The sequence below is a fragment of the Daktulosphaira vitifoliae genome, unplaced genomic scaffold, assembly GCF_025091365.1.
Source record: "Daktulosphaira vitifoliae isolate Bord-2020 unplaced genomic scaffold, ASM2509136v1 Scaffold_1, whole genome shotgun sequence".
Lineage (NCBI taxonomy): Eukaryota > Metazoa > Arthropoda > Insecta > Hemiptera > Phylloxeridae > Daktulosphaira > Daktulosphaira vitifoliae.
Window position 1 is genome coordinate 51,674,347 of NW_026099572.1, and position 21,795 is coordinate 51,696,141.

General features: G+C 27.0%; 3 protein-coding genes across 6 annotated transcripts in view; all 3 read left to right on the top strand.

Annotated features, from left to right (window-relative positions):
• The window catches only part of LOC126896997 (uncharacterized), a 192,619-nt gene that overhangs the window by 32,909 nt on the left and 137,915 nt on the right, over positions 1-21,795 (top strand). The gene's annotated exons all lie outside the window — the stretch shown is intronic.
• Positions 2,465-21,795, top strand: part of LOC126896990 (uncharacterized) — a 46,392-nt gene continuing 27,061 nt past the window's right edge. Inside the window, exons 1-2 of one of the 4 annotated variants that reach the window (XM_050670303.1) lie at positions 2,465-2,679; positions 17,907-18,597. In XM_050670303.1, the coding sequence (XP_050526260.1) occupies positions 2,575-2,679; positions 17,907-18,597 (796 nt within the window). In that variant the 5' untranslated portion in view covers positions 2,465-2,574. Of the gene's footprint in view, positions 2,680-14,036; positions 14,262-17,906; positions 18,598-21,795 lie in introns of those variants that run through there. The other 3 variants (XM_050670301.1, XM_050670305.1, XM_050670304.1) reach the window with 3 other exon arrangements.
• LOC126897016 (uncharacterized) lies at positions 9,371-12,099 on the top strand. The gene is made up of 4 exons (XM_050670356.1): positions 9,371-9,438; positions 10,695-10,971; positions 11,116-11,471; positions 11,855-12,099. The coding sequence occupies exons 1-4, from the start codon at positions 9,405-9,407 to the stop codon at positions 11,998-12,000; spliced, it is 813 nt and encodes a 270-aa protein (XP_050526313.1). The 5' UTR covers positions 9,371-9,404; the 3' UTR covers positions 12,001-12,099.

The following is a 21,795-nucleotide window of genomic DNA, read 5'->3' on the forward strand; positions in this document are numbered from 1 at the left end:
ACATTTTTAGATATAGTTTTGTTACACTGATTCTGANGCGTCAACCTTATATCCAATACATTTTACTATATTCTCTTTTTGAATTTTCCTGATTTTAATAATAACATTTTTAGATATAGTTTTGTTACACTGATTCTGAAGTAATATTTTTTCTGAAAAACACTTATTGTGCCCGGCGTAGCCGAGTATCCCTACCGGAATCAGTGGCCTACTTATGATGACGGCCCGAAGAGACTTACGCGCCGAAGGCGCGTAAGGCTCGAAGGGCCTCGAGTCTGGGGCGGAGCCCCAGCTAGGCGGAACCTAGTTATATAATAAAAATGTTTAATTTTGTAACATTGTATGACACAATATTGATAAATTATTATAATGGCATAATTTTNATATTGATAAATTATTATAATGGCATAATTTTTAAATGATTACTGCGGATAGTCACAGGAATGAGTAGGAATATGGTAACTGACAATAATAAGAATTAAAGTGAAAGAATCACGAGATATGTGTGCCTACAAAATTACATCTGATGTATGGGAATGTAGTATTAAAAGACAAGAAATAGACAGTGCTTGAATCTTAATAAAAGTATTATATACAGTTGTATAAGTTGTTAATACCGGGTTATATATACAACTATTTAGTCAGTTTAGACACCATGAATTGCTCTATTGATTATATATAACAATGTATGTTACGTGTTGAAATTGTCACCAAAAATATTCAATGATGAAATGTATTAAAAGTCCCAATGACTAAAATACTATCTATATCGGCATAGATTTGATTTAAGGCTTTAACCATGTACAAACTTTTTCTTTTTTATTTTAATGACTTTTTATAGTCTGCCAAAATTATTTTGTGATCTCTGGTAAGTTCTACATTTAATAAATTGTAGCCAGCGTTCACAGTAAAAAAAAAATTAGAACTATTAAAAAAATATACATTTTTTAGCTTTGATGCAAAGCTGAGAAAGTATTAATTTTACTCTGTGTTTTTTAACTTTTTTTTTTGTGTGTCTCTTAACACTCATTCTCAGCTCTCACTGGACTGATTTTGATGAAAAATACATCAAAATATCACAAGTTATATCTAGCCGGAAATATAATCCTCAAAAATTGATAAAAAATTCCTCGTTTCCCGTTAATGGGGGAAATCTCCCTAAAAATTACAATTTTAAAAATCGATAATTTTCGACATTTTTTCAATTTTTTTTTCTTAAAACTGCCATAACTTTTTTTTAAATGAATATAAATAAAAATATTGTTTTTAACTCCATTCAAGGCTTATTAAGTGATTTTAAATAAGGGGAAGAAATTAAAGTGTCATCAATATATGTATGGATATTATTAAGGGAGGACAAAGGACAGTTGAATTACTTAAGATGACTTCCAAACCCTTACCAAAAGCAGCATTTGAAATATTGAGACCAAAAGGCACAACAAAAAATTAATTAGACTTGCCATTATATAAAAACTATTATATTGGCGAATAGAAGGATCGAGGGAACTTTGCTAATAGTCAGAAGTAAAATCATTAGAAGAAAAAATATTTTTATTATTAAAATTTGGCACAATAGTTAAGATTAAGGCGAGGAAAAAGAACAAGAAATTAAGCTAAAATTTCATGAATAGAAAGGAACTGTCTCGGGTAAGAAAAATAATAATATTGAGTTTCTGAGTATGTAAACAGAGTTGTAGTAATCAGATTTAATTACACTGATTAGAAGATTATTATAAAGAGCATCTTATCGTTTTTTGAGTTTTCTGTCGATTTCTTATTGAACAGCAGAGAGACAAGAGAAAGGAACAGGGTACAGTTTGATTTTATACGGTTGATGTTATGAAAAAGAGTTATGTAAACTAGGGCGTTCCTGAAAATGTGAGCATAACTATTTATTAATGAGTCTAGAGAATGTTGTTGCTGATTGTTGAGAGGCATATTATCAATAGCCAGATTTTTAGTAGGAAATGGAAAATATTTACAGGATGATTTTATATTACAAAGTCATGACAAGTATCTTCAGTTTCAATATGCTTCTTATTAAATCATTGGTGTGATTGAGAGAGATAATTTTAAAAGGAATAGGAACATTTGAGTTGTATAATTTTACGGTTTTTATAATTAAGGTATATAAAATGTTCAAGTCAGTACCCAAAATGAGAGGAGTGAATAATTGAGAAATAATTTAAAAAATGACATGAATTTTGAACTAATTGATATTAAAATTTATCTAATTTGAGAATTAACTTTGATAGATTTATGAATAGCTGTTTTTTCAGTATAGTTTTATTTTTTAATATGAGCATATAACACATTTTATTTACGCGTTATGTTTTTTAATAATCTAATAATATAATCTTTTAATAGCTCTATCAATGATTTCTATTAATATAATCAAATATGATTGGAATAAATCAAGGTAATATATAATATTACTTCAATTTAAAAAGTTTTTATGAAAATTAATATATAAGTTTTTGTAAAAGCCAAATTATTATTTATAATTCAAATAAACAGGATTTGTTTGAGAAATTTTTCTTATATAGTATTAAGTATTTTTAAAAAACTAATAGAATGATTAAAAATCGTTGTAATGCATTGAACTTGAGAAGGTGTTTTTTCGTTATTCTTATATCAGCACAAATATTTTACAACACAAATGCTAGCCCAGAAATACAAGTATGTGAAAAACTTATTTTAAATTATTTAACATTTAAGTTTTCTTTTCAAATTAAAAAATGTTTTGAGATCATTTGAACTACAGAATATACAAATTAAAATAGACATTAATATAAATTTTAATAAATCTGAAACCATTGACAAATATTAATTAATGTCCTTTTTGAGTAAAAATTAAATTTAAAGTTTTGAATTGATATAAAAACCATGAAATCAAAAATTAATTTGAGTAAAAAATTTGAGACTATAAAGTCCACAACAATCTTTTATTTATTCGTAAATCAAAGTTTATTAGTAATTGGTCTCTTTTTCTCCCTAAACATCTAATTTATGAAGTTGTTATTGCTTTCTATGACTATTTTGGTTATATAGGTCCTTTAAAAACTATTCACTCCCTTAAACAAATTTGTTATTTTCTTCCTTTCATAAAACTATCCGTTCTATTTTTCGATCCTGTGACATTTGTCAAAAATGAAAAATGAATACTTTTGTAATGGCTGCTCTTATGCAACATATCATTTCCCAAAAACCTTTAGATAAATTATTAGTAGATTTTTATGGTCCCCTCCCCGTAGGTATTTATGGTCTACAATATATTTTTGTAGTACTAGATAATTTTTCCCGTTTTGTTAAATTATTTCCACTTCGTAAAGCTACTGCTAAAGTTTATATAAACAAATTAACCCAATATTATTTCCATCAATATGGCATTCCTTTAAGCTTGGTCTCTTACCACGGTAGATCGTTCATCAGTAAGCATTGGCAACAAACCCTAAAAAAGTATAAAATTCATGTCGGGCATACTAGTGTCTACCATCCACAATCAAACCCTGCTGAACATGTCAAGCGTGAACTTGGGCGTCTTTTTAAAACCTATTGCAATGAGCGACATAACACCTGACCTCAGTATGTTCCCTACATAGAATGGGTATTGAATAATGTTCGTCATGACTCAACCTTTCATTCCCCCTCAGAACTTTTCCTCAATAATGACATTTCCAATCCTGCTTTTCTACGTATTGAATATACTCTTAATGATGTCCCTGAACAATACCACAAAAAATTAATCTTAGCTAATGAAGTTCAATTAACTAAAGCTCAATGCCGCAAACTTGAACATGATCAGAAATTAAACCCCCATCCTTTCAAAATTAATGACCTCGTCCTTGTTCGTACACATAAATTAAGTAATGCTCTTGTCAAAAAGATTTCCAAATTTTTCCTTCTATATGAAGGTCCTTATAAAAAATCCTCTATTAAGTCTTATAATGACCATTCTCTTATTGATCCATATAGAAATGTCCCTAATGGAACCCATAACATAATTCATTTGAAAAAATATAATATTCCTTCTTTTTCTAAAACTTCTGTAGTATTCATAATGTTATAATGTATATAATTTTGATTTTTCTTTTGTTAAAACATATTATTTGATGTGTTTATGCACATGTTATTTTGTTCCATTCTTACTCCCCTGCCGTCTTGAGACTCATTTCCCCGTGTGTGGTTTTGGTGGCATGGTAACGTCCCAGGGGTTGTAGTACGCTACTTTGCCGAAACATCGTCTGGGCGGTGACATGCCAACTAACCATAACTCATGCGTTTCGCGGATTTAAGTCCCTCAAGACACCAATTCCCTCATTGATTTTCCTTTATAAACTATTTATTTAATTTTATCTTTTTGAAATTATGATATTTTATAACATGCTTGTTTTTCTTCGCGTCTTAACATAAGATTCTTTTACTCATTCTTTCCTAAAATTATGTACAAATTCTCTCATCATTCTTTTGAAATAGATTACCCTATTTTCAATAATTTAATCTATTTGGGGGTTCTGTAATATTGCAGAATTTGATTAGTTTCAAAGTTGGCACCACCACCATCCGGTGTTACGATCACCGGCCACTATACGATGCCATGACTACTCGCTTCTTCACAGCTATACTACCGAGGCGACCAGTAAATTCATGTGTACAAATTTTTTTATGGTAAAAACCACGTTTTTTTGTCCTCCGTTTTTTTTTTTAATAAATATAACGTCGAGTCGACCTGCCATCAACTTGTTGTGTCAACCAAACTGTGTCTCTGTTTTTCATGTTCTCCGTTTTTTTTTTTTGAAAAACAAAAATGTTGAAATATAATGGACTGAGCAGTCGTCGTGACCTACAATGAGCCGTTAAACTTGTTGCCGTCACTCCTCAAGAACTCGAAATTAATTAATTAATGTATTGTTATTATTTTTAAATTATAAATAACTCTGGAAATCGTAAATTTATTACAAATCGCAGAAATAGGTATAGTGAACTCATACTTATACTACATTAGTTACTCACGTCACGTATTAAGTTGAACTGCTTCCTATTGTGTTTTTATTTTAGTGTACGTAAAAATGTCCGTAGTATTACGAAATGACAATAAAATATTTTCAATAAGGTCTTTGACTACTTAAATTTTAGGTTCAAAGCTTCCATCCAAGTTCTAAAAGTTTTTTTTTATAACCTAAGAATTGTTAATCTTACTATAAGAGCAAGTGCAGCATTGACTATTCGCGAGTGTAATATACTCTGGGAAAAAGCTCGAATTTCTACTCGATCATTTCACTAATGTATAAATAAGTTTGTTAATTTTATGACAAGTGGCGCATTTTACATAAGAATTCTTGCAAAATTAAAGAAACGTTTAGAGCAAAATAAACTGAGTTTATTAATAATTTTGATAATTTGTTTGATATCGCTCACGCCGATGCTTTAAATTTGATTAAGGTAGTTACCGACAAACAATTTTTAATGAACCAAAGACTTCCTGGTCGAATTGGTTGTCTAGGTGGCATCGACGAAAAATGTCAAGAGAAAGAAGAGAGATCTAAAAAGCATAAGATTAGGGAATCAGAAAGGCTTAGTGAATACCAAGTAGCCGGTTCATCTACTTCATATTCTACGCAAAGTATACCTTATTTATCAGATGATATAATTATAAGTTCTTCTTCATCTATAGAATCTGGGAATGAAAAATCTTTGAATGTTTTAGTAAAACAGAATAAAAGGGGTCAAAGAAATATCAGAACACCAAAACTCGTAGCTGCGTTAGATCGATGTAAAATAATAAATAATTATTCAAGCAACAGTTGAAGCTTTAGGTCATGACGTCGATTCTCTTATTATAAATAAGTCTTCAATACATAGATGCCGTGATGCTATGCGAATTGAACGGGCTAATTTAATAAAAAAAAAAATGTCAAAGTAGTTCTCCTATGTATGTCACTCTGCATTGGGATAGAAAGATTTTACCAACTTTAAATGTAAGAGACTCGGATATTAATAGGTTACCAATTGTGATATTTAGTAAAAATCTAGATTTATTAATTGGTAAATCGAAACTAAAAAATTCGACGGAGTATGAACACGCTAATTCTGTTTATTGTGCGTTAGACGATTGGGGCTTATTAAATATTGTCCAAGCTCTATGCTGCGATCCACCGCATCTAATATGGGACGTTTAAAGGGTTCGTATATTTTACTAGAGCAAAAATTAGAGAAAGATGTATTGTATTTTACGTGGTGTTTGTGAAACAAAATTTCTTTAGGTAACATTAAGCCCTGATATTCCCATATTTAAAAACTTTAAAAAAAATTGGTATAATATTTATGGTTCTAATACGATCTGTGGAATAGATGACGTCGAATGTTGCTCTGCACTTGAAAATTATCGAAATGATATTCTCCAGTTTTCTAAGGAAAGGTTGCAAATTGGATGTTTTAGAGATGATTATAAAGAATTGCTCGACTTATCTATAATTTTTTTAAATGGTGACTCAGATAAAAAAATTAAAATACACCCTCCTGGATCCATGCACTAAGCTTGTTGAATGAGCAGAACAATATATTGCTTAAAGATTTAGTTATACCGAAAACAGTATTTACTAAAAACTTTTGAAATAAATGCTATTCGAGATATATGTATTTTTATTATTTGATTTTATTTAAAAGTCTGGTTTAACTGTATTGAACCGTCCAAAGCTCCGAATAACGACTTAAATTTTATCAAAGAATTAAAGTTATATGAAAAAAAACAACCGTTAATTGCGAAAGCAGCGTTAAACAAAATTTGTAATCATTTATGGTACTTAACAGAGGAAACAGCTGCTCTGACATTTTTTGACGATTCCATTTCAACCGAAATAAAAAAATTAATGGTTGTATCCCTTAATAATGAGTCAATAATAAACCTTAGCAAACGTTTTATTCTTTCATCGAGTGATATAGACAAATCATTTTCAGGCATAATAATTTTTGATATCTTTATTTTTTGATGACTATTGAGCGATTAATTTTTTTTTTTAGAAAAAACTGTAGCTTCTTTTTTGTCAAAAAACAGTATGATATTTTTTAAATTATTCGATATCAATACTAATTTTTTAAATTTGGATCCTAGTAATTGGAATACTGATGATTTTTATTTACACGGAAAAGAAGTTGTATGTTCAATTAAAGTAGTAAATGACTCTGCAGAGAGAGCGGTTAAGCTAATGGAAGATTTTCATGAAAGTATAACTGTAAACGATGAAAAAGCTGAGTTACTTTTACGCTGTGTCCAAGAGCATAGAAAATTATATCCTATTTGCATCAAAGAAACATTAAAACATAGTTTTTAATGTATATTTTTGTTATAATTTGTGAATTATTTTGAATTTAACATTTTGTATTTTATGTAGTAATTTTTTTTTTATTTATACAATAATATTGAGAAGTAAGTATAATTATACGATTAAGTCAAACAAATACATCACATTACAATATAAATGAAATATATTTAAATTAATCAATAAAATTCATATATTTAGTAAAAATCGTAATTTGATCGAGTTGTTTCAGCTATAACAATAAAAAGATCGGTTAAATGAAATTTATACTTATTACTTTTATTTCGTAAAATTTAATTTTAAACAATTTTTGCATGAAACATTAGGTCGTAACACATATGGTTCGTCGTATATGATAAAATATTCATAAATATGCTAATTTCGGCAATTTTACAAAATATTATGTATTTTGATATTTTTCTAGAAAACTAATAGATTTAAAAGAAAAACTGTAAGAACTTAATTTATACAAAACAATTAGATCTACAATTTAGTTTAAATATTTTTTTTGTGAGAGCACTAATTTACGAGTTAATTGCTAAAAACTAAAAAATTACCCCNTTTGAGAGCGCTAATTTACGAGTTAATTGCTAAAAACTAAAAAAGTACCCCTTTTGTCCGATTTTCAACCCCAAGTCGGCACGGGTTAAACTTATCTGATCAGCCTGAAATCTTTTGTAGCCTTTTTTTATATGTATACATACAAATTTGGGGGGTGATCCCGAAGAATTTACAAAATTTTCAAAATAAGGAATACCCTAATGTAGATATATATCAATTTTAAACATAATAATTAATGTCTATACTTCAGATATGAAAATTATAATTACGTTAGCCTTTATAATATAAAGGTGAATGTAGATCATAATCTAAAAATATAGTTTTATGCCAAAGAATCAAAATTTAATTAATGTTTCATTAGGTTAATTTAATTTTAAACAATAATTTAATGATAACAAAATAGAAAAAAAAATTTCGATGTGAAGATAGGTATTAATTAAACTTAATATAATTAAAAGAATTATCCCTTTTAGGTATATTATGTCGTAACTAAAATATGGTTATACGATACTATTTTTTTTTTGTATTAATGAAGATTAATTTTTTGCCAATACTATGAAAAAATTCAGCATCAAGAACTTTTAGTTTATTGTGTAAATACGAAATAACCCAAAGATTAAATTGTCATTAGCTAGTTGTTGTAAAATGGAATCTTTTTTTATTAATTTTACGAAAAAACGTTTTGTTACTTAGATCAGTTAACACACGCCCCAGTTTAGATAAAACTTCAAGTTTAAACTTTAAATTGTTTGTTTTATTCCAATTATTTTTACTTTTTGTCAATAATTTACAATTTTATTTCAGCCACCTGATTATGATACCATATTTGACGATTCGTTTTTACAAGTTGTAAGTACTATTAATAATGATATCAAATCATTAGTCTGTGGAAAAAATAAGAAATATATTAATCATTCGCTTATAAATTATGATGACATAATGTTATTATCAAGATCTTGTAAAGATGATTATGAGTGTAGACAAAAAAAAGAGTCAAGCTTAAACAAATTAAAAAAAGAATTAGAGTCTTTAGAGTGTTTTCACACATTTTTATGTCTTCAAATTTTAGAAGTGTTAAAAAACGATATAAGGATAAAAAATTTAAATCCTAATCATACTTTTAAAATAAGTTTTCTACATGCATCTGTTTACGCAGTTAGGATGATTTCATTTTTTATTTATGGCAAGTTTATTGTTAGCCCTTGGCAATATAATTTTGCAAAACTACTTATTGTTTTAACAAGACTTGAAACTCAAAACAAGAATACATTTGATGTCAGTTTAAATTACTTAAGTGATTCTGCATTACTATCATCAATGAATGACTTTTGCGATAATTGTAAAAAAAGTAATGATTTTTTGAAATCCATTATTTTATTATCATTTAATACTTTCAAAGGAGAAAGTAAAAAATTTTTAAATCAAGAAAATTTCAAAAGATATGTGAAGAATTTATTGTCAAAGACACATATTTCCTTAGTAATANATTTATTGTCAAAGACACATATTTCCTTAGTAATAAAAATGAATAAAACTTCTCAAACACTTATTAACAAAGGTATAAAATAATGTAATACTACTAATAAAATTTATTAAACAAACAAACATTATCGTATGTTGATGAATGAAGTTTAATAAATTTATAAAAGTAAATAATATCACATTTTATACTTGCAAAAAATTCTACCTATTTATGAATTATAAAATTAGTGTTATATCCCTAAATACCCTGCATGTGTTTAGGAATGTAACATTAATTTTTTTTGGAATTTATTGAAATTTAAATATTTAAAATACAAACTTTTTTGTATATTAGAGAAAAAAATGTATTGTAGTACTTTTACAAATTTAAGGTACAAAGAAATTTTAAGTATTACATTTGGTACTTTCAAAAAATTTTACCTATTTAAATATAATTTTACGAAAAAACCAAACCTATTTGTTCTAGCATTTCAGGTTTTAAATCGAAACACGCTATCAATTAAAATAGTATTTCTATCAATAGATTCCTAAATATTTTTATGCTCACGGAGTGCTAAAATTTTTTTCGCATCTTCACGAATAACTTACCCACGTATATAACTTATGTACAGGATATAATTAAGAAAATAGGATTTTATGCTGATTTTGAAATAATCCACCAATTCATTTTAAAAATTAAACATTATCTACTTATTTGAATCGAAACGGTATTTATGATAGTGCTTTTAATCACTGTCAAATAATATTTATACTTTTACTAACTATGTCGTATCTTCACAAAGCTGTTTTTTTTTATTAACTAAATTATGCATCTTTACTGTACTACAGACCGGTATATTAATAATATTTTCATTTTTATTATTACTATGTATGCTGTATTATAATTTTATGATAACTTGGAGCTCTACTATCAATTTTCTTAATGATTCATTTTTGCTTGTTATTGAGCTAAAATACTTCAATCTAATACAGCATGATAAGCTGAGTAATTATATTTTCATACAAATCCTTTTTTAACGAAAAACGGCAGCATAAGTCGTTGCACGCAACTTGAACTAGATAACTGTGATGATACATCTAACATTTTTTTGTTGTAAGTGAAATCCCTTTACGTTACACAATATTTATTAAAAATTTTACAGAGGAACGTTGCTTTGAATTTTTGTTCATCAATTAAATCATAACTTAATTTTAAACAAAAAATGTATACAAACTAATTATTTTTATTATTATGATTCTTTTTCATTGTATTGATCTTATCGTTTAAATATTAAAAGTAATTTCATTTCATGTTTCCTTAATTTGTTTTTCATTTTACCAATAATGGAGCAGCTAATCAAAAGGAAGTGGTTATCGATAAAGACTACGAAAATATTAAAAAAGTTTTACTACAAAGTTTAAAATTAAATAAATATGACGATGAAACATTTAAGAAAAATGAAATATATTTCGTTCACAAAAATTTGTGGGAAAAAGTACGTAAAACACATCTATCATCTTCTCATTTTTTCTATGTTTGTACATTTAATCAAACAAAAGACAAGGAATTATTCTTAAAAAAAACATTACGCATTCATAATAAAACAACTGATACCAAAGATAATATCCCGTAAGTAATAATAAGTATAATAAATAATATTAAAAAAATTATTTTCCCATATTATTTTTTTAATACTTTAGTTTCAAGCGTTTTTAATAAGACACTAATATCCTGTTTTTTGCTTTTGATGATATATATATATATATTATATAGGTTTGCTGTGCAATATGGCACAGTTAATGAGCCCAACGCAATAGAACTTTTTGAAAAGAAAATGAACACAAAGATTAAACCATGTGGTCTATTTTTTGATGGAAACATTAACTATTTAACAGCAAAACCAGATGGTTTAATTGGGAAAGATGGTATTATTGAAATAAAATGTCCAGTTAAGGCCCAATATATGACTCCCGAAAAAGCTATAAAAGATAAAGTGATAAAATATGTGCATTATAATGAAAATGAAGAACTCGTACTAAAACGTACTTCTCGAATTTTTTTTCAAATACAAGGAGAACTGCATATTACTCAAAGGCAGTATTGTTATTTAATTATTTGGACCCCAAAAGGTATTTTAATCATTATCAGATATCATTATACTTGATCCAACTATACCACGTCACCACTGTGCCGCGACCCCCCTGTGCTGGGGGTTTTTTTTTTTTTGATATACACATTTAATTATGATCTGCGATTACGATAATTGTTTTACAATCGACCGCGACAATGTAATTTCTTAAATGATTTCTTATTTCTTCTGGTGTAAATATTAGATTCATGACAAATTTTATGGTCAATGCTTAACCAATTATTAAAAGATTCCATATTCACGAAAACTAGAAACAATTTAATTAATATTTTATATAAAAAAATCACTTTACAATGTGATTCGAAACATGAAATTAAAAAATATTTTTTCTATAAAATGCTATTAGTTTTTTTTTATTTTTAGGAATAGTTTATTGTAAAATTCTACGAGATGACAATTTTTGGAACGATAATATGGAAAAGAGTCTCATTGACTTTTACGAAAACATTATGTTACCTGAAATAATAAATCCTCAATATTTTAAGAAGTTTAATATTGCTAAAACATAATAAATTATTATACATTCATATGTTAATTGAATTAATGAATTAACAAATTATTGTAAAAATATATTATGTCTAAATAAAACAACAACTAAAATAGTTAGGCGCTTCTAATTATAACATGAGTCAGTAAATTCGTCATTTAAATATTCATAAATTAAAAATAAAATACTATGATAATATAGCATCTATCTAGTTATATTACCATAACAAGATTAAATAAGGTAGGGACGAGTCAAAGTAGAAGTATAAGTCAAAATATAACAGTGATAAACAATAAATGATAAAATCTAGTTGTTGATTTAGTCTACTTCCAGTAAAAGTCATCCAATTATACAACTTTATTTTTTTTAGTTTACCATCGCTTTAGAGATATATTTAAAAGCTAAAAAAATTATACTACGGCCAAAATTAATAATTTAACTTTAATTATATACAATGTTTTTTGACTGGAAATTTTTCGATAGCATTAATACTGTATCATTTTTTTCACTATAGCACTATCATCATTTAACATTATATGTTTATTATACACAGTGTGTTTTGTACATTTAGTTAAAATATTAAAAGTCTTTTCAGAAAGGATTTTGTTGTATGTTATAATCTTTGATAAGGAAGAATATCGACTGACAATAGATAAATCATAAAAAATTATTACCTGCAAGTCATTTTTAACGATGCACTTTAATATTTTGTAATTCATATATGCATGAAATCAAATGTATTATAGATAACATGTTTAAATTTAAAATTTGCATACAGTACTGTATCCACTCCTGCCGAAATTGACCGAGTATTTATCATTCCACTTTATATTTAACTGCCAGTGTTTTAACTTAATTAGTTTAACATCGTTCTCATACATATCATTTTTTATAGCAATACACGTTTCTGGGCACTTTTTGTCCTTTGTATTAGCTTATATAAGTAATCATGAAGTGGTCAGAAAAGATGATGTAATAAATTGTATATCTACTTCTTTTACTTATTCCTAATTTTTTCTTGTATTAACTTTAGGTATTTATTTAAAAATGTATTACATTCTCGCATTAATTCCGTTATGGACTGAAATCGATGTGTTTAATGATAAAATTGTTTTTATATTATAGAATATAATATAGATAGTTTAGAAAAGCGATATTATAAAAGTACCCTAGTTTTTGAATGTTGCGTCCTTGAATGTCAACATAACTCGCCCTTCTTTATCACACTTAAAATTTTGATAGAAATGTTTTTTACACAGCTTCTTGTTGACTGAATATACTTTACTTTCTATGACTTCATCTAGGCGCAAAATTCAGAAATTTTATATTCTAAATAAAGTATTTGCGTAATATTTTTAATAAATATACTGCTGTCAGAACTAGGCGATCAAGACGTCGGACCGGATACTATCTAGCCAAATTGTGTCTTTTGTTGTATGTTAGGACATTGTGATACAAAATGTAATTGTCTCTCACACATTAATTTTAAAAATATTTCTGGACCTAATATCATGTTAATCTTTTTCACGGTATAAAACTATGGATGTGTCAACACAGCTTTTACTGAAATATTCAGTATTTACGATTTAATTAACAAAACTGGTATGTTCGTTAAATTTTGGTAATTCGTAAAAATTTAACTGTGGACCTTAATCAGAATTTCGGGATTTAATTGTTGCTGTTACCTGGATAGTTATATTTTGATTGCTTTGATTTATACTTATGACAGACTAACATAATTTTTTTGGTAAATGTAAACTTTGAACCATATGTTATTTTATGAAACTTTGACCCTGAATTCAGTAATACACTGCAATACAACGTTTGTTTGTCACTTTTAGAAACTTTTAAATTTATTTCCTTATAGTTTTATTTTTCATCATGAACATAAAACACATTTTATTTGGGCGATGTATTTTTAATAATCTAAAAACACATACTTTATTTGTTAAAAATAGCACTATAGACGATTCCTATTTATTTAATTGAATAAGGTTGGAATAAATCAAGGTATTATGTTATTAGTAAAATTTAAAAAATTTAAAAATACAATTTATACATAAGTCTTTTGTAAGAGATTAATTGAAAGCTATTAGTTATATATGCAGGAACTTGTTCAGAAAGTTGTTTTATAAAACTTCAATATATACTATTAAGTATTTTTAAAAAACTAAAAGAATGATTAAAAATCGTTGTAATACATTTAACTTGATAACGTGTCTTTTCGTTATTCTTATATCAGCACAAATATTTTTCAACTCAAATGCTAGCCCAGAAATACAAGTATGTACAAAAATAATTTTAAATATTTTAACATTTAAATTTTCTTTGCAAATTAGAAGATTCTAAAATGTTTTGAGTTCGTCCGAACTACAGAATATACAAACATAAATAAAAATATATTCTGTTATATGAAAATGGACAGTAATACAAAGATATTATGATGTGTGTATGTGAGGGTCCTGCTAAAATAATAATGATCCAAATTCCATAATTAACCCAAGTATTGCGCTTATTCTCCAGTACGTGTTCTAAATATTAAATCATTCGTTATTATATTAATCTATTGTCTTATAAGCCCATGGCTTTCCAAATATTGGCGTGAATAAAAATAATAATTTGATGAAACAGAATATTTTTTTGAATATTCAGCATTTAGACCATATAATAAATTTTTAATTTAATTTAAAATTAGCAATTAGTTTTTTTCTATTAACTTAAATTTTTGAGATAATAATAAATTAGCATAATAAATCATAAAAGATAAAACAGAAGAGTTAAAAAAATGGTATAAAATAAAATATGGTAGTATAATAGTAGAATAATATAATATATGGTGATATATAGCAGAATATTTAAGAGTATAAAATGCGTAATAATATAAATAAAAATGGGTTTTAATTTATCTTAATGGTTTATTACTGGTCATTACTTTATAACCTAAGTAACGTAATGGTATTTGAAACAATAAAACGTTGATGTTTAATTTTATTCTGTTTCACAGGCTTATACAACGTGTAGCGTGAAAAGTACTACAAGTTATATAGTCAATATGACTGCTTATAAAAACGATTTTATTTTAAATATAGTGTTGTGACCGGGTTGGTACGGTAGACAAAATGCAAAGATAATGCGTTTGATAATTAGTTGCTATTTATTATATTTAAAAATATGTTTACACTTATAATTGACTTCTCGACTTTAATGAGTTGATACTTAATTAATATAAAAGATTCAGTGAGCAAATTAACAAAAGATTCAGTGAAAGTGATTCAGTGGAGAGTCGTCCAGGTTCGACCCTATGAACTATATGACTCTTGAACGAGTAGCTGACTACTACTGGCGCGTCGCCTCAGGCGGCGGCGGCCGTAGGCCCAATACATTGAAAAGGGCTGAGCAAGCATCGAATGTTCTAGAAGGACTAGATGCTTGCCTGGTAAATACTTTATATACAAGACAAAAGAGGTTTCCGTTCCCATGATTAATATATATACTATTAAATTACACAATTACAATTAGGCAGCAAAAAGCCAGTTCACAACAATAGGAGATTGTGTAACAAATCTATTTTATATGTATAAGATTCTATACACTCTGTATTTTTACTATAAATATAATTTTAATAATGTACCTTTAGTACATTTTTATTGAAAAAGTATCTTTTTGAAAGAGAATATTTTATTGAGAGATCGATATCAATACTTTTTAAAGCTTCCTTTAGCCTGGCCAAAACAAGATTCAAAAATATTTATACCTGGTGGTGCATTAAGTTCCGGCGCTGATGTATTGAAAGAATATTAGTTAACATTTGTTTCCATTAAAAGAATAGATACAGTAGCTAAATGGAATCACGGCACAGTGTGGATAAGTATAGATGATATATGATAGTGATTAAAATTACTATCACAAGAAACCCTTCGATACAAAACTGTAGATAGTGATTAATTTTTAAAATAAATAGTTGAATTATTTCCAAAAACCAAATTAAATACTATTTATTTATTTAAATCCCGATTACAACTATTATGATTTATAAGTGCAATATATGAATAAATATTCATTATAGCAAATAAAATAGTATGAAAATTAAGCTAGTTCAAAAATTGAAAGACGTTTTTCTTAACTTAGTGGAGGCAAAATATTCAAAATAAGTTTAAATTTATATATGTATAAAAATCATTACTTATTATGACAAACTCTTGTATTTATTTTTAATATGAACAAAAAATAAATAAATTTGAACACAAAAATAGCATGCTTTAAAAAACCGCACATAGAAAATATTCTTCTGGACAAATTTTTGTTTTTTATATTTTAAGTTCGTAACATAAGTCTTACATATGTTAAAAGCTGACAATAAGTTGAAAAAATTTGACTTGTGTGCAAAAGGTTCTATTTTAAATACACCCTGTGGATAAGTAAAAGTCAGATTTTTAATTTATTGATCTGTATGTAAAACAAATGAAAAAACTAAGGTTTCGATATAAAAAAATTACATTGCTTTGTTCATTTTTAAAAAGTTTTGGCAATTTTAAAAATCAAAATAATAACACAATAAACTTTGATTTTTAAATAAATATTACATTTTTGATTCAATTCAGCGGCTATTGCTTCATAAAAGAATATGTGTCGAGACAAATTTTTTTTTTGAATCATATAGTATTTAACATAAGATTTAATTGGCATATATTAAAGCTCGGAGTATTTCTGAAACATTTTCAAAATTTAAGTTGAAAAAATTCTATTTTTTACTCGTATATTTAATGTTTTTAACGCTCCCTTCATAAAGGAAAATGGTCTGATTTAAAAACCAAGTACATCGAAAAAAAGAATAAACATAAAGTGTTCATTGAAAAAAAATTGAATTAATCGAATTATTCAGATTGATTTTTTAACACTGGTTTACAGTTATTATTTTAAAATGGATAATGTGAAATCAGTAAAGTTTACTGTCAAGGGTAAAATCAAGATATTTAATTTCAATTGAAGTGGGAATAAAATAATTAATTTTAAAATAAAATTTAAAACCAATTTTTATTTCGTCAAATTAATTTATATACGCCAATATTTGTAAAACTATGGGCTTAATAAAGTAAGAACTAATATTTGGAACCCTTACCAGCGAATAAGCACTGATCAGACGAGGTTCCACAGGAGTATAGTTACAAAATATTTAATTTATAAAATCATAAAATAAGAATTTTAAATGAGTAAAATAATAATAAAATTGAAAAACAATAATTAATGTCTTTACAACAAATATCTAAATGATAATTATTGTCTTTTTTAAAAGATCCAATAATATGGCTTGATAACATCGATTTCAAAAGTCTTTCATGTTCCACACAGAAGTTGATTCGATTGTTATTAATAACATAATAATAACAAAATAGAAAAGGTGTTTTAAAAAGAAGGCATTTAATTTCCCCTCGTCAATCCCTTTAAGAGATTTAACACTTTTATGTTCACTATGTCATGACAAAAATTAGATAAAAATGCTATTTTTTTTTTTTATATTGACTAATTCCTAACTAATATTGTGAAAATAATTTCAAGATTAATTCATTACTTATGTAAATACAAAAGAATCCAAAAATAGAGCTGTCTACTGAATGATTTTTTTATTATAACTCACTCAATTACTTACAAAATAAATATAATTTAAACATTTTTTTTTTCTTTTCTTTAGTTTCACATTATTTTTGAATTATTAACTATGTAATACTTTTTAAGTTAATCCCTTACGCCTTTTGAGATGTCAACTTGTTATGTCATATGTGAACACATTATTTACCGAAAAAATATTCGATAAATATTGACTCTGGAATCTTTCAGATCTGCCATTTTGAAATTCAATTAAAACTTTACTCTGCTTGTTTTATTATTATTACTTTTATTTTTTGACGATAACTTACATAATGATTTCAGCCACCTGATTATGATACCATATTTGACGATTCATTTTTACAAGTTATAATTACTATTAATAATAATATCAAATCATTTGTCTGTGAAAAAAATCAAAGATTTATTAAACATTCATTTATAAATAAAGATGACATTAAGTTGTTATCAAGATCTTGTGAAGATAATTACGAATGTAGACAAAAAAAAGAATCAAGCTTAAACAAATTAAAAAAAGAATTAGAGTCTTTAGAGTGTTTTCACACATTTTTATGTCTTCAAATTTTAGAAGTGTTAAAAAACGATATTAGGATAAAAAATTTAAATCCTAATCATACTCTCAAAATAACTTTTCTAGATGCATCTGTTTACGTAGTTAGGATGATTTCATTTTTTATTTATGGCAAGTTTGTTGTTAATCCTTGGCAATATAATTTTGCAAAACGACTCATTGACTTAGCAAGACTCAAAAGACAAAAGAAGGATACACTTAAATTCAGTTTAGAATACCTAGATGACTCAGTATTACTTTCTTCGATGAATGAATTTTGCGAAAATTGTAAAAAAACAAATGAATTATATATTTTTCAAGAAAAAATTAATAAATTTTTAAATAAAAAAAATTTCAATCTTCATGTGAAAAACTTAATGTCAAAGACATCTCTTCCTTGTATAACAAACATGAACAAAACTTCTCATACACTTATTAGCAAAGGTAATCAAGATGATGTATTTTTAAAATTTTTAATTTAAAATGCTTTCTCGTATATTTGTGTAAAAAGTTTTTATAAACGTAAAAATATATATTGCAAATGATACTTGCAACAAATTTCATTTATATAGGAATTAATAGGATCCATCTCGGTGGGCTCTGCTTCAGACCCAGAACACTTCACATTGTCATTACGGATAGATCACATACTCCGAATGCAGTACTTAAAACACTTATTGTGCCCAGCATAGTCTGGCACAATATGTGTTTTCAAAAAAAAGTGTTATTTCAGAATTAGTAAGAAAAAAAAAATAAGGTAGAAAAATCGAAAAATAAAAAACGTTTAATTATTAAAATGAGTAAAATTCATAAAGGGTGAATAGTAAAATTGATTGTAGATATTTGTTACTTGTTGTTATTTAAATATTATTATTAATATTTCAATAATAATACTATCTTTGGTATCAAAATCATTAATAATATTCTGTTATGACGTCATAGGTTGAAATTAGTTACTATTATATAGAATTTTAAATAAAGGAACATAAATATAAATTTGAATTAATGTTTTAGAATCTAATACCTTAATACAAATTTTTATTAGGCGCCAATGAAAATGATAATTAGTTGATAACTAAAAATTTGATGATAACATTGTCTTATTTGCAATTAATGTTAATAGTTGTTGGATACAGGAATTCATGATTATGTCAAACTCCAATGAACAATTATACTTTAAATGTAGAGATCAAATATACTATAGATTCAGTACCATAAAACAATAGATATTAGAAAAACATATCCTATAATATAATATCTTAGTGCCTTAACAATATAACTACAAATACAAATNGGTAGAAAAATCGAAAAATAAAAAACGTTTAATTATTAAAATGAGTAAAATTCATAAAAAGTGAATAGTAAAATTGATTGTAGATATTTGTTACTTGTTGTTATTTAAATATTATTATTAATATTTCAATAATAATACTATCTTTGGTATCAAAATCATTAATAATATTCTGTTATGACGTCATAGGTTGAAATTAGTTACTATTATATAGAATTTTAAATAAAGGAACATAAATATAAATTTGAATTAATGTTTTAGAATCTAATACCTTAATACAAATTTTTATTAGGCGCCAATGAAAATGATAATTAGTTGATAACTAAAAATTTGATGATAACATTGTCTTATTTGCAATTAATGTTAATAGTTGTTGGATACAGGAATTCATGATTATGTCAAACTCCAATGAACAATTATACTTTAAATGTAGAGATCAAATATACTATAGATTCAGTACCATAAAACAATAGATATTAGAAAAACATATCCTATAATATAATATCTTAGTGCCTTAACAATATAACTACAAATACAAATATATATTCAAACTTATACTTAATAATAACCAACTAATTACTATTTATCATAACAGTTATACAAAAGAAAACTTTACAATCATTAAATTAAAATTTGAATTACAGTATTTTTTGTATTTTCTTTTAACGTAACATAAAATAAAAACAAAATTGTGTTACGCACACATAAAACGATCTCTGGATAAAAATTATGCACATGGCGATGGCGACTAATTTTTTATCAAGACATGCCAAAATTTTTAAACATTCACGGAGTGCTAAAAATTTCTTTCTGATCTCCAAACATAACTTTCCCAGATTAATCTTGACGAGCTCATTCACTTTGACACGGCACCGCGTTACTTTCGAGGCTGCCGTGTGCTCGTGTTACTCATAATATCAGCCGTCCATCTATCAATATGACAATCGGTTGTTATCGGGTGTCTCCCCGCCCTTGACACCGTGACAAGTGTGATGGTGTCACGTTTTCATAATCGTGAGAATTATTTTAATAAAATACAGACAGCACATCCGCTGCCTGAGACTGATGAATTAACAAATAATATTTATTTCCAAATCAGCAATAGNCTGAGACTGGTGAATTAACAAATAATATTTATTGCCAAATCGGCAATAGGTGTAATTATTATAAAAACCCAATAGACCTGACCATCGTGGTCAGTCGACTCCAGTGCCTTGTGTCATTCATCAGTCTCAGTACTCGGTTGTCGCTGTCCGGCTTACTGTTTAAAGTAAAGTCTTTGTTTATTCCTTTTCTAACCTATATACTCTTTTCCTCGACATTTCAGAGTACTTGTGTTTTGCACTTCGTCTGCACCTCGTACTCTGTTATCTTTCCTCACCTGGTACGCCTAGTATTTGTGTCTTGCACTTCGTCTGCACCGTATACTCGGCTACCCCGTTCTCTCTCTCTGAAGTACTTATGTCTTGCACTTCGTCTGCACCTCGTACTTCATTATCCTCTCCTAATAACTAAAGTACTCGTGTCTTGCACTTCGTCTGCACCTCGTGCTTCATTGTCCTCTCCTATACTCCAAGTATTTGTGTCTTGCACTTCGTCTGCACCTCATACTTTGGGCTCCTTTTGCGTACACCTGGTATTTGTGTCTTGCACTTCGTCTGCACCTCATACCTAGGTGTTACTCTTATTCTCCCTTCCTATAACAACAGCCTTTCGACACCCACAGCTAACCCGGAGTGTCAGCCGAGCACGGTGTCTGCTGTACGACAACACGCACGTGAATACCTAGACAGCAGGCACCACCTCCTCATATTCATCTTCGTACACATAGTTGCACATTTACTCTTTTACCTTTATCATTTTTACTGTGTTACGACACAAGACAGCCGCCGAATAGATATTACTAATATGCGTTCTGTTCCGTTTCCGACGTATGCCTTTACTGGTGGATCCTTTTTGGTTCTGTTTTCTTTTAGCTTCGATGCGAAGCTGAGAAGGTATTAATTTTACTATGATGTGTTTTTTTTTGTCTCTGTTACCACTTTTTCTCAGCTCTCACCAAACCGATTGCTTTCAATGATACGTCAAAAGAACACAAATCGTATCTAGTCAAAGACATTACCCTCAAAAGTTAAAAAAATTTCCCTCGTTTTCCGTAAATGGGGGAAACCTCCGAAAAAATTACTAATTTAAAAAACGCTAATTATCGAAATTTTTTCAATTTTTTTTAATTAAAATTGCTATAACTTTTTCAAAAATGAACAAATCAATATAATTTTTTTTATAGATGCTTATTGTCTTTACCTATCATTTGGTATTTTTTTTTTATAAATTTAACCTATTACCAGCTC

What these genes read in the sequence shown, in the direction of transcription:
- LOC126897016 (XM_050670356.1), top strand. Translation starts at nt 9,405, where the DNA reads ATGAATAAAACTTCTCAAACACTTATTAACAAAG. An exon ending in TCAAACACTTATTAACAAAG is followed by an intron (nt 9,439 to 10,694) that starts GTATAAAATAAT and finishes ATAATGGAGCAG; the next exon opens with CTAATCAAAAGGAAGTGGTT. An exon ending in AATTATTTGGACCCCAAAAG is followed by an intron (nt 11,472 to 11,854) that starts GTATTTTAATCA and finishes TTTTATTTTTAG; the next exon opens with GAATAGTTTATTGTAAAATT.